Here is a 13177-nt window from a genome sequence, read left to right as displayed (position 1 = left end):
GATAAACATCATTCCATGAGGAATAATGCTTCTTCCAAAAAAGCTGTTTCGGAAGAGGGTGTGTGGACACTTCACTGCTGCTATGTCAAAATAACTCCCTCCCCCCCCGGCCATTCTAAGTTATTCCTCCCCAGTGCCCCCTGGGGCTCTAAATCCACATTAGGGGAGCCTGGCACCAATTCATTAGGAGGCTTCCCTATTGTGTGAACGCTCTATTTCAAAATAAGCTATTTTGGAAGATAACTTCCCGGAATAGCTTTTTCCGAAATAAGCTTGCAGTGTAGACATACCTTTAGTGGGTATTCCAGGGTATAAAGCACAGCCAAGCAGGAAAAGTAAACTTATTGAAGTGCAATTTTCCTGTGTAGACATGGGCTTAGGGAGGGAACACTACATTTTTTAAATTTTAGTGCAAAAAATTGATAGTATCTCTCAAAACATAATACAGACAATTCACTCAAACTGGCTTGTGTATGAGCAGTCACATTCTTTAACAAGTTGAAGACCAAAACTTAAAGGAGAATGGTGAGAAGCAATGTATGAGAAACAGGGGTATCTAATTAGTTGGGAGGATCACAGTTAAGTGCAGTTTTAACATCTTCATTGATGACCTTGAAAAGGAATTTAATGGCATGTTAAGTAAGGGCTCTGTGCTGCAAAGTCAATAGGATTCCCGATTCAATATAAAGAAAAATGAGAAGTCTAGAATGAAATTTATCTACTTGGCATTCGGAATTAACAATGCCAAAACAAAAATAAATATTTGTATTGATTTTTTTCTATTTTCATTAATTCTAAAACAATTATACTGTACAGGGAAACTGCTTAGAAGCTGACACTTTAAAGTTGTAACTAGTTTGCGTTGTACACAGTGTTTTTGGTCAGTGCTCTAAACAGTTGCATTTCAAGCTGCAACTGTCTTCCTTCCATAGGAACTGAATTTTTGGGAAGCTATGAAAATATTTATCCCTTGATACGGAATGAAGTTTGTTTTTGAGTTATAACCCTTTTGCACTGGTCCATCTGTTGGTGTAAACATTTAGAACATTGCTTTTTGTACTTTTGCTTTTGCAAATTGAGCAATAAGTTGTTTGAAAGATTTGAAGCTATTTTGTGTTATTTTGAGATGGCCAGGCCAGCAAGTCTCTCTTTCAGATGGAAGAATGAAGGTACATCTTGATCAACTTTAACTTTGAAAAGCTACAGACCCAACTAGGAACAGAAAGTGGAAGAGTCAAGAGAATTCAAAGAGTCATTAAGATGTTGGGAAAGCTGTCTGAGTTTGCATTCAGAAATAAACTTCAGTACATCTTGGAAGTTGTCATGAAATATCCTTCAGTTCACTTCACAAATCTACTGCATTAATATCTTTTGAATTTCCATGTTGAAATGCCGACTCTAGCTTAATCTTACAAGTACTTGTGATTCTCCTTTTATGATCTTATTCAAACCTCTTACCAAAATTTTCAAATCCAACACAATGCAAATTCTTTGCTGGCACAGCATCTTTGGGATCACAGCCTATAACACAGCAGAACAGCTGCTGTGGGTTTCTGTCCAGCCTTCACTAAGCAGCAAGCCTCACAAACCCAACTGTATGACTGGCCAACCCTGGATTACTGAGAATGACTGACTTGCCAGACCCTGACCCCGGCAGCACTCTTTGAAGCTATGACTTGACACATTTTTACTGTATTTACACACACAGCCGTGCTCCCCAATGTGAAATAAATAATATAACTCAATGACATGGCAATGATGCACTGTTTTATACGTATAATATTCGATACTTTCATATATAAAGAGATAACATATTATATACTTTTAAATAGAAAAAAATCACTTTCATCTAATTTGGCACCTTTTAAAGCCTGGTGTCTTAGGCAACCACCTCATTCGCCTGCATGAGTGCATGTTAATTTGCAAGATTAGGGCCTTAATTCCAAGATGTTGAAGGAAATGTTGCATACACTACTGAGAACAGAGTAATAATACAAAGGGAGGTGAAGAAGTTAAAATATGGACAGGAAATAAAATGAGGTTCAGCTTTAAAAAGTGCAACCTAACATACCTGGGTAACAATACATGAAGGCAATAACAATGGGAAGGAAAAAGCTGAACCTTTTGAAGGAGACTTATGATGAGAGCACATAGCAAATTTGGTATCACTCTGCAATGGTGTGCAGGATTTAAGAAAACTAATATCAGAGGGGTAGCCGTGTCAGTCTGAATCTGCATAAACAACGAGAAGTCCTGTGGCACCTTATAGCTAACAGATTTATTGGAGCACAAGTTTTTGTGGGCAAAGACCCACTTCGTCAGATGCATGCATGCCCACAAAAGCTTGTGCTCCAATAAATCTGTTAGCTATAAGGTGCCACAGGACTTCTCGTTGTTTAAGAAGGCTAATGTGACTTTCAGCTACAGATGAAAAGGCATCACTTCATGGAAACAGGAGGTGATAGTCTCTTCTCCCTGCATTCTGATGACACTGTACTGTGGATACTGCACACAGTTGTGGGCACCTCATAACCACAAAGGTTTGGAAAACTAGACACAATTCAGAGTACAGTAACAAAACTGATTAAGCCATAGGGATTGACAGAGTAGGAGAGATGAAATGACTTTTGGCCAAAAGTTTTTAAAGTAACCAGTGATTTTGAATGCTTTGTTTTCACTTGAGTCTCTTTAAAAAGGCCTAATTTTCAGAGGATACTCAGCATTTCCTAAACATCAGGCCCAAGGTGTTTCAAGGTGAGCACTCAAAACCACTAGTCGCTTTTGAAAATTTTGACCTACCATTATTGGTTAATCCTTTAACCATATTAAAGGCATGAAAACCAAATATATTGGAAAGTTAGTTGGGATACAAGAAGAATATTTATAAGGGATGGGAAAGGATTAAAGATATTCAATTGTGTCTACAAAGGTTAAATTGGGTTTTCAACTGAGTTATGTTAGCTTCATTGAGCTAATTCAATTAGAAAAACAAACCATCCTTTTTTTCGAGGGTAGACAAGGCCTAAGTCATTTTTGAAAATGGAATTTGGGTTTCTAAATCCTTTGAAACTTTTGAAATTTTTACCCACCATCAGGAAACAAACCACTATTAAGAACTACTAGCCTATGCAATAGTCTCCTAAGAAAAATGGCAGAAACATGATTGAGACACAAATTTGAAACAAACATGGAGAAATCAGCAGGTACAGTGAAGTAACAAAAATCACAAATTGGCTGTCAAATGGATGTCAGCATCCAAGGCCCAGATTAATTGATCTATTTGACAGTGAATCTTTTCAGATTTCTAGTATGACTGCCTCTTAACTTCACTGCCACCTTGGTAATAGATAAATGCAGATTCAGAAAGGTATTGTATGTGCACGCTCCTTTTAAATAAGGCTCAGTTATTCCAAATTTATACCTGTTTTAAGCAATATACTCCTTGATTCTTATGCCAGGTATTACATTAATATTGCTCTAATTAAGTCAAAGTTGTTACATGCCGATATAAGAGAGTAAAAAAATCAGGCCTATGATGTTTTTTTTAAATTTCATCTGAAAAGCACTTCCTTCACTAGTTAGTCTGAAAGAGGAGCTGTACTCTGGAGAACAAACCTTCAAATGGAGTGCCACCAGAGGTTAAAAGAAGGCTCAATCATTTGCATCATAGTGGGTTAGACTGATTTATACAACACACAGAAAAAAAGTCATAAAGTTGTCAGAGCCATTATCTTTCATTTGGATCTACTACAAGACTTGCCATTGAAATGCAAATAAATATCTTCCGGATGCCTTATTCTGTGAGAAAATCATCACATTATGACCAAAAGGTAATATGGAATGGAGCTAGTCTGGGAAGGATTTCTGTATCATTTGCTCAGAAGAGAGCTTTTACTACCTGTTATAGATGAGAAGTTTTTACCTTGACTTTATGAAAGGGACATATTTCCCTCTCATTACAAATCACAACTGCAATCGTTGACAATGTCATTATATTTTAACACTGAATTTTTTTTTTTACCACCATGATTAAGCATCTTGCATGCTGCAGCTTTTAATACACGAAAAATGACCTGGGATTGTTCCTGCCACCCTAAGAGCTGATCACAATGTGACAGCGTAAACAAAGACTCATCATCAGCAAACACTCTGAAGTGGGTGAAGAGTAAAATGTAAGGCTAGACTGTGAGCCTATGCATGTCTTCTGAAAGGACATCGTATGAAGAAAACCTGCCTCACAGATGCAGAGACTCAAAGGTCAGAAGGGACCACCAAGATTAAGGCTCCGTTTTAGTCATGGGTATTTTCAGCAAAATTCATTGACAGGTCACAGGCACTAAACAAAATTCACAGCCCATGACTTGTACTATATACCCCTGATTAAATCTAGGAGGCACGCAGGGCTGTTCAGCTGACACCGTGAGTACTCAGGGAGGGGAAGGGCGGCCCGGGAGAAAATTCCTTCCTGACCCCCATTTGTCCTTGCATCTATACTGGGACTTAATTTAAATAACTTCTCTCCCCTCCCTGATACTTATCCCTCTGATGTTTCTATACAGTGCAATCGTATCTCCCCTCTAACTTCTTTTGGTTAGGCTAAACAAGCCAAGCTGCTAAGTCTCCTCTCACAGGATAGGTTTCCATTCCTCTGATCACCCTAGAGTCCCTTCTCTGCACCTGTTCCAGCTTGAATTCATCTTTCTGAAACACAGGTAATCAGAGTTGCACATAATATTCCAGATGAGGTTTCACCAGCATCTTGTCTAATGGTACTAAAATGTCCCTGTCTCTACTGGAAATACCTGACCTAGAATTGCATTAGTCTTTTACATGGCCTTGTCACACTAGTGGTTTTCGCCTTCTTTGTCACTTCCTCACCACCCATTCACCCTGCCTTGCCTCTGGGTACCTAGAAGCAAATAAGCAACACACTACACAAGTGGAAGGGGGCAGGCAGGGAGTCAGACTATGCATATTAGTTGAAGATGACGACTAAACCAGCAAGGAAGAAGCAGAGAGGGAATTGTACCTGTCAGAGACAATTCCTTCACCTCACTATTCTCATCATGCCTCCTTAGATGCCAACCATGTGCATAACCCTTAATTTTTATTATGACAAATAATATCATTTTGGAGGGGGGAATTGTGTCTTTGGTAATGAATCTACAGCTCCTGCTGAAGTAGACCAGAGCTGCACATATCAGCCCAGGCAGAAGCCGGCCCTTCTGTATTAATTTTACATTTGTAATTAGTGAATTTAGTCTGTGCAGAATGTGCCAGATGCAGAGCACAGAGGCCTGAAGCCCTCTCTGTGCAGAGCAGTAGCAACACACACCTCCCCATGCCGCCCTGACAAGTACCTGATGTGGCGGGACCAGTGCGATAGTTAAGAGAAGGTAGTTCAGTCTGCGTGCCGCTAAGCTGTCTGCTCAGATTATGACAAATAGGGATGCTTGTTGTGATAATGGATTGAGAGTGGTGGACACTGGTTCGCTTGGAACTGGAGTGTGACCACCACTTAGTTTCACACAGGTCATTGAACAGCCATTGGATGACTTTCAGTGACTACTGACCTGAATTCAGAACAGTGACTGAAAAGTGAAAAGCTCCACACTTATTAACAATCCTCTAAGCTATCTAGCCACAACTCTTTCCTGCCCAGATGTGTACCGGGCTTGCAACCTATTCCAAATATTGAGCTGGAAAGCTGAGAAAAAATGCATTCCTCAGTGATTAGACAGAACATTCTGCATTAGTTGCAATGCTGACTCCAGCACAGAATATTTATATAAGGTACATGCTAGCAGGAGCCCCAACACTTGTGCAGAGATAACAGTTAGATTATTGATAGCTGAAAACTCCTACTCTCAAAATTCTATAAGTCATCTGCTCTGGTTGGTTTACAGAACACTTCTCTCAACCACACATTGTCGTCATGATTGACATCTGTTTTTCATCACCAAATGCCTCTCCACTGTAGAAGCATGCACTCAGATGCAGTACGAAATATCCTCAATCTCTGAAAATTCTCAGGGTAACAACAGATAGCTTTAGAATTCCAGAGGTGGTTTCAGACTCAGAAAATAAGAATCTGCAAGTGAAAGGCAAATTTTTGCAAGGTCACTTGTTAAAATTGTTTCACGGTAGACCTTGCCTTTGTTCAGTTTTATATTTTTATGGTTTTATTTATAATGCCATAGGCAGGCATCGGATGCTAACACCTGGTCTTTTATAGGTTCCTCTGGGGAATATAGCCCCGAGCTCAAATATATAGTTACGGGTTCGTCAGGTGAACAAACAGAGATTCAATGTAACATATCCTATTGGAAAGGAGTTTTCCTTCTTAATGCATTTTAAAATTAAGAACATTTGTTATCAAAGCCACATAGTGGGATAAATCCTCTACTACTGTAAAATGAGCATAGCTTCACTAGCTTCAATTTCAACTGAAATCAATGGAACTATGTCAGTTCAGACCAGCTGCGGGCCTGACCTGTACGGGCAGACTAGAGTGCTCATTATCCATAGTAGTAAAGAAGCAAGCAGAGCTGCAGTTAGAGCCTACATTTTGGTGATCAAGATGACTGACCTCCAAGCACAAGAAAGAGAATACTCTAGTATTCAATTGGTAAACATCATTGGATTTGAGGCCTTTGATTCAAAACCTTTGGGCTATGGACACAGTTACAAAGAGAAAAATAAATGACTATGATAGCAAAGAAGAGGTTTCATCTCAAGAGTGTTGCATAACTTCATGACAACTGAAACTAATGTATTTGAAACAAGTTTGCTAGTTTTTATATATAAACAAACAAAAGACCCATCAGCTAATAGTACACATGCGTCAGAACTGTCTTTTTTTGTTTTGTGAGTCACATCTGTAAGCTAGTGAAATCCAATTATTTATGCCTTAGGGAAGAGAAGGAAAAAAATATACCTGTTCTCTTTGGCGCATCGAATTCTGCAGCCTTCTTTTGGTATAACCAAGCCCAAATGCATCCTTAGCCTACAGTTAGTAGGACCTGTGTGAGGCCAAACATGAGTTCCTGGGTGCATGACAGAATACTTGATCTGCAAAGAGAGATACAATTCTTTAATAAGGTCATTTTCACTAACCTTTCATGAGAAGAACAGAACTTTACAGTTCTGATCCAAGATGACAGACCAAAATTGCTATATGCAGCATTGCAGTAACTGTGTCTATCTTAGGATATTAGAGAGACAAGGTGGGTGAGCTAATCTCTTTTAGTTGACCAACTTCTGTTGGTGAAAGAGACAAGTTTTTGAATGACACCAAGTTCTGCATCAGGTCTGGGAAAGGTCCATGCTGGCACTTGTGTCAGTATAATTTACATTGTTCAGGAGTTTAAATAATCCAGCCTCCTGAGCAACACAAGTTATATCAACACAAGTCTCAGTATTAACAGTGCTGTCAGCAAGAAAGTTTCTATCACCAACACAGTTACCACTGCTCATTGGGGGTAGATAATTATGTTGATAAGACAGCTCTCTTCTGTGGGCATGGAACAGCTACACGAAATATCATATAGCAGCATGGTTGCATCAGTTCAGCTGCGCCACAGTAAACTCTTAGGCTGTGTCTGCACTACGAGTTTTCTCAGCAAAAAATATGTTAATGAGGGACTTATTTGCATGAGTCAATCTCATTTGCATATTTTCTGCTGATCCGTTTTTTCATTAGGGTTTTTGTGCAAAAACAAGCAGTGCGGACTTTTTCTTTTTGTGCAAAAACCCTTTTTCCCGCAAGATCTGATCGGGTTTTTGCACAAAAACCCTAGCGAAAAAATGGATCGGCAAAAAATATGCAAATGAGATTGTGACTCATGCAAATTAGTTCCTCATTAGCATATTTTTTGCCGAGAAAACTCGTAGTGTAGACGTAGCTTTAGTGTACACTTGGCCTAAGAGTGTCCACAGCTAAATACAAGATTAAACAGAGAGTTTAATGAAAGTAGTTAGCATATACAGGCAGTCTCCGGGTTACGTACAAGATAGGGACTATAGGTTTGTTTTTAAGTTGAATTTGTATAAGTTGGAACTGGCTCCAGATTCAGCTGCTGCCACTGAAACTGACCAGGGGCTGACTACAGGAAGCCGGAGGCAGAGTTGCTCTGCCCCCAGCTTCCTGGAATCAGCCTGATCAGTTTCAACAGCTGCTGAATCTGGACCCTGGGACAGAACAGCTGGGGCGCTGCCCGGTAGGTTCCCACAGGACCAACCCGGCAGCACCCCAGCTGCTCTACCCGAGGCGTCCCGCAACAAAAGCCTGGTCTGCTGGGGGGGGGGCGCACTAGCTGGACCCCCCCAGCAGACCAGGGGGACAGGAGCAAAGCCGCCCAGGCGGCGGGGGTCCCTCTGCCTGGGCGGCTTTGCTCCTGGGCAAACGAGGAAAGCCGCCCAGGCGGCGGCTTTGCTCGGGTGTCCCTGGTCTGCTGGGGGGGTCCAGCGGCTTTGCTGGACCCCCCCAGCAGACCACGGAGACCGGCGAGAAAAGCCCCATTCGTAAGTGCGGATCCGACATAAGTCGGATCCACGTAAGTCGGGGACTGCCTGTACTCTAAGACAGTGATAGGCAACCAAGATTACTGAGTAGCCACATGATTAAAATCTAGTGGTGGACAGACCGCAGCCCACTGGGGTTCTACCCACAGCTTGTGCACCCCATCTGCCCCATTCTCCCCCCCCCCACACACACACCTCACACACTGGGGCACTGGAGCCCTTCATTTCCAACTACTCCTCCTCCCTCCCAGCACTTTCAGAGCACCAATCTACTGATTCATGATCCATGCCTGCTACTTCCCCCTCCCTTCCACAGCTTGAATAGCTGCAAACAGCTAATATAATTATTCTATCAGGGTGATCTAGATGGTTTTAGGTCCTGCTGTGAGGACAGGGGACTGGACTTGATGACCTCTTGAGGTCCCTTCCAGTTCTAGTGTTTTATGATTCTCGGGTACATTAATAGGAGTGTCTTATGTAAGACAGCGGAGATAACTGTCCTGCTCCACTCCACACTGATGAGGCCTCAGCTGGAGTAGTGTGTTCACTTGTGGGTGCTGCTCTTTCAGAAAGATGTAGACAAACCGGAGAGAGGTCAGAGGAGAGCAACAAAAATGATACCAGGTTTAAAAAATCTGACCTATGAGGAAATGTTAAAAAGGGATACATCTGTTTTGAGAAAAGAACACTGAGAGGGAGCTGATAACTGTCTTCAAATATCTTCAGGACTGTTATAAAGAGGATGGTAGTCAAGAATTCTCCACGTCCACTGAACGTAGGAATGTAGTAATGGGCTTAATCTGCAGCAAAGGAGATTTACATTAGATAATAGAAAACAATTCTAAACTACAAGGAAGCCAAGCACTGAAATACACTGGAATAGGTTGTGGAATCCCTGCCATTTGAGGTTTTTAATAACACGTTAAACACTTATCCAGGATGGCCTAGGTATACTTAATTCTGCCTCAGCTGGGTCACCTTTTGAGGTCCTTTTTAGCCTTACATTTCTATGGTACTTTAAATGTTGAATGTTTGATTTTGCAACCCTATCATCCCTGGAATGTAGTTTTTGGATGTAAGTCCCTAGTTAAAACATTGAAAAACCAACATTTCATCCTATAGAATCATGCTGACTCCAGTCATCAGTTGGGTCTGGGCATTTAGATCCTTAACAATACAGTAACTGGTAGCAGCAGTAGGCTGTTATCCTCTATGTGGAACAGGCACTGGACAGGGATGAGATACATACTTTGCCAACATTCCTTGCTGGCAACCTGCACTGAGTCTTAAAGCTGCCTCAAAAACCCAAGGAAGGACATGTGGAAGTAGCTTTGAGGCGAATCTTCATGCTCCTATGCAGCCAAGCTGGTGCAAGTGGATACAGTTTATAACTCCCAGAACCAGGCTCAGTGGATCTGGTCCACTGACTGAACTCTGCTCAAGAAAGCATTCCCTGTGTGTACTCCTAAGCATCACCTTACCCCACCCTCCTGCGCAGCAGCAATGAAGCAGGTCAGTAAGTACCTGTCCTCTTCGGCACCCTGTAGCCTCAGGGAATCTTTCCAATAAAGCACATGTTTTCGGAACGCCTTTACACGCATTTTCATTTTTTCTTCCTAACAAAACAAATTGGCAAGTGAAACACTTAGTACACAAGCATTGCTACACTTCCCACTCATACAAGCAGGTTTCAGCCAAAGATTCCAAAGAGCTTTCTACAGAAGCTGTGCCTATATTACTGATGCCATTTCACAGAAGCAAAGAGAAGACAGAAACTGAAATGAAAGCAAAGAGAGGTGGCTTGTAATATCAGATAAAGTTATTGCACTCTGCTTTTAAATCATCCATTTGCGGGATAAGTCATAAGCCTATGAATGAGGCTTGATGGCAAGAAAAGGTAAAAATTACTCCTATCAAGACAAACAATACCTTAGTACTGAAATATTCTTAAAGTTCTTTCTAATGTGTAAATCCCTACGGTCGGTCCAATATTCAGGCCTCCTGCATCACAGCTCAGAGAAAGAACAGCTGGCTTATTAAAACACATACTGTAGCTCATATCATTTCTGAATGACAGAACTGCAGTTGGTGGGTGACAAAAGGCTAGAGATAGATTTTTTTTTCCTTCCCGACTTCTCTACTTCCTCCAGGCTGATTTGTACTTGTGCACTATTGACTTTGCTAGAACAAAATCTTGGCAACCTTGCCAAAAGATGGTTATTTGTAGTGCTGGATTCTGCAGGTGCTACCGGGCAATGTGATTTAGCATGAAGTATTCTTGCTCATTATGCTCTGGGTGCAAATGCCATTTTATTGGCTTCCTTCTACAGGCTCAAAAGACGGATACAGCAATGTAATAAAATATTATTGGTTTTGTAGGAAGGAGAAGGAAGCAATAAAGTAAATCGATAGGTAACTTACCTTGCTGCCACAATGTGAACTGGCTCCAATCTCCCTTTTCTCGCAGGTTCTCATCTTCAGGTAAGAAGAGCCCTTTTCCTTTATCCATCACCGCAAGCCCTTCATCACGAACAAGCTTCCAGTTCTTTTCTAGGGACTGCAGTGAGAACCACAATTATTATACAGGTTGGACCTCCCTGGCCTGGCACCCTCAGGACCTGACTGGTCCCGAATGAGGGAGTTTGCCAGACCTGGGGAGGTCAATTTCATCCCTCTACTGACGGGAGTCCGGGTTCTCCCAGGGTCCATCAGCAGACCTAGTGGAACTCCCTTGCTCCCAGGGCTCCGCTCCCCACAGCTGCTGGACTCTGTTATCCCAGCCCCACCACAGCTTCCTGGCTCCAGTGCTGCCAGGGCTTGGGGTATTAGAGCCAGAGCTCCACTCCCCAGAGCTACCAGGGCTCCGCTCCTTTGGGGTGCCAGGGCTTCTGCTGCTGTGCTACCCTGGGGCAACGGGAGCTGCTGTTGATCCACCACTCTGGAGCCACCAGGGCTCTGCTCCTTGGGGCCGCTGCGGCTCTGCTGTCCCAGGGCTGCCATGGCCAACCCCATGGCCAACCTCTGGTCCAGGGGCTCTCTGATCCCGCAATATTCGTGATCCTGCCGGACCATGGATGTCGCCAGACCAGAGAGTCCCAGACAAGAGAGGTTCAACCTGTACTAAGAATTTGTGTTCTCGCTTTAGTTCCCCCCCGCCCTCTAATTTAACATCAGGAACAGCATTCATCATTGTCAACTTTCCTTATTTTCAATTTCTACCAAGGCATGTTAAGGCTGTAAAAACAACCATCGTGGTGTTCTTCAGAAACAATTACTTTACTATCATAAACATTCCAATAACTCTTAGCCAACTCACAGACTGACCCCCCACTTTAATTTGCTTTCTGATTAGCCTAAGGCTGTGTAACAGATCATTTTATATTGCAAGTTAATATATATACACTGATCTTCAGTCTCAGTACACGAGTACTTAGCAAACTCTCAAGACCCGCCCACTACCATAATCTGGAACTTGAGTGCCAGCTGAGTTTTACAGCTCTGAGGGAACAATATAAGCATTCCACTTAACTCTGCAATTACAAGTTAGAACATCAGTTAGGTCTACTGAGCTTTATTTGAACACTGATGCTATTGAAAAGGAAGATATTTGACTTGAAAATCCAGCAGAAGTATTACATACACACCCTCCGTGAAAATGGTGGGCAAGTTTAAATCATAAACATCTGTCACTCTTTTTATCCAGAATGCATTCAAAACTTTGAACCATTCTCCAAAAGTTAGTATGAGAAATTTAAAACTCCACTCCTCTCTGTTCCCTTAGAACATTGTTTGCATAGAATCTTATACATTACAGAACTAATATCGAAATTGTTGCCATCAATTTTAATTTTACACTCCTAAAAGTGAATACAGTAACAACGGGACCTAATGATACAAAATTATTTTCTATTTCCCAGCCATTTACTTGTTTCACTAAACCACATTTTGCATGAGCAATATTGCATTTCCTCCCTCCAGTTTTTGAAAACAAAAGAACTTCTGTAGGAATATTTTAATTCAATAACATGAAAAATGGACCCTCACTGGTTTGTCTCTACACCATTTGTTTCAATGTGATGGGCTTGATGCAAGGATTGCTGTGCAAAATTAAGACCTGTGTTCATGCAGGAGGTCAGAGTAGATGATCAAAATGGTCCCATCTATCCTTAAAATGTGTGAATCCAGGGCCTTCCTTACCGTAAGCAGAATACACAGCTGCATAAGGCACCTGAAAATTTGGGGCACCACTGGGGCTTAAAATCCACCCACCTGCCTCTTCGTATCCCTGTTCTGTAGCTTTGGTTCTGCCAGATACACTCTAACTTGCAAGCGAAAAAACCTGCCAGATCTATTAGCTCAGTGGTCCCCAACCTTTTTAGGTTGTCGGGCGCCAGGGGGCGTGGCCGTTTGCCCGCCGGGCGCCAGGGGGCGGGGCCCCGGGGCGCCCCCCCCATCCACGCGCCCGGGGGCGGGGCCCCACCTAGCTGCGTGCCCGGGGGCGGGGCCCCCTCCAAGGGCCGCGCGCCCGGAGCCGGCGCTCCCTCTCCCCCCCGCCGAGTGCCGAGCGCCCGGAGCCGGCGCTCCCCTCCGCCGCCTCCCGCCGAGTGCCGCGCGCCCGGCGCTCCCCCTGCCAAGCGCGCTCTCCCCGCAAGCG

The 13177-nt window shown here is 42.7% G+C and overlaps 1 protein-coding gene across 10 annotated transcripts in view; it reads right to left on the bottom strand.

Moving 5' to 3' along the window:
• ASPH (aspartate beta-hydroxylase) overlaps nt 1–13177 on the bottom strand; it is a 188147-nt gene that overhangs the window by 7606 nt on the left and 167364 nt on the right. For all 10 annotated transcript variants that reach the window (XM_075920632.1, XM_075920630.1, XM_075920638.1 and 7 more), the window contains 3 exons: nt 10945–11080; nt 10048–10139; nt 6938–7071 (listed from right to left, as the gene is read on the bottom strand). In XM_075920632.1, the coding sequence (XP_075776747.1) occupies nt 6938–7071; nt 10048–10139; nt 10945–11080 (362 nt within the window). The remainder of the gene's footprint in view (nt 1–6937; nt 7072–10047; nt 10140–10944; nt 11081–13177) is intronic.

This window comes from Pelodiscus sinensis, chromosome 2 (genome assembly GCF_049634645.1).
Source record: "Pelodiscus sinensis isolate JC-2024 chromosome 2, ASM4963464v1, whole genome shotgun sequence".
NCBI classification, from domain to species: Eukaryota; Metazoa; Chordata; order Testudines; family Trionychidae; genus Pelodiscus; species Pelodiscus sinensis.
Note: the sequence above shows the minus strand (reverse complement) of the source record. Positions and strands in the feature narration are given on the sequence as shown.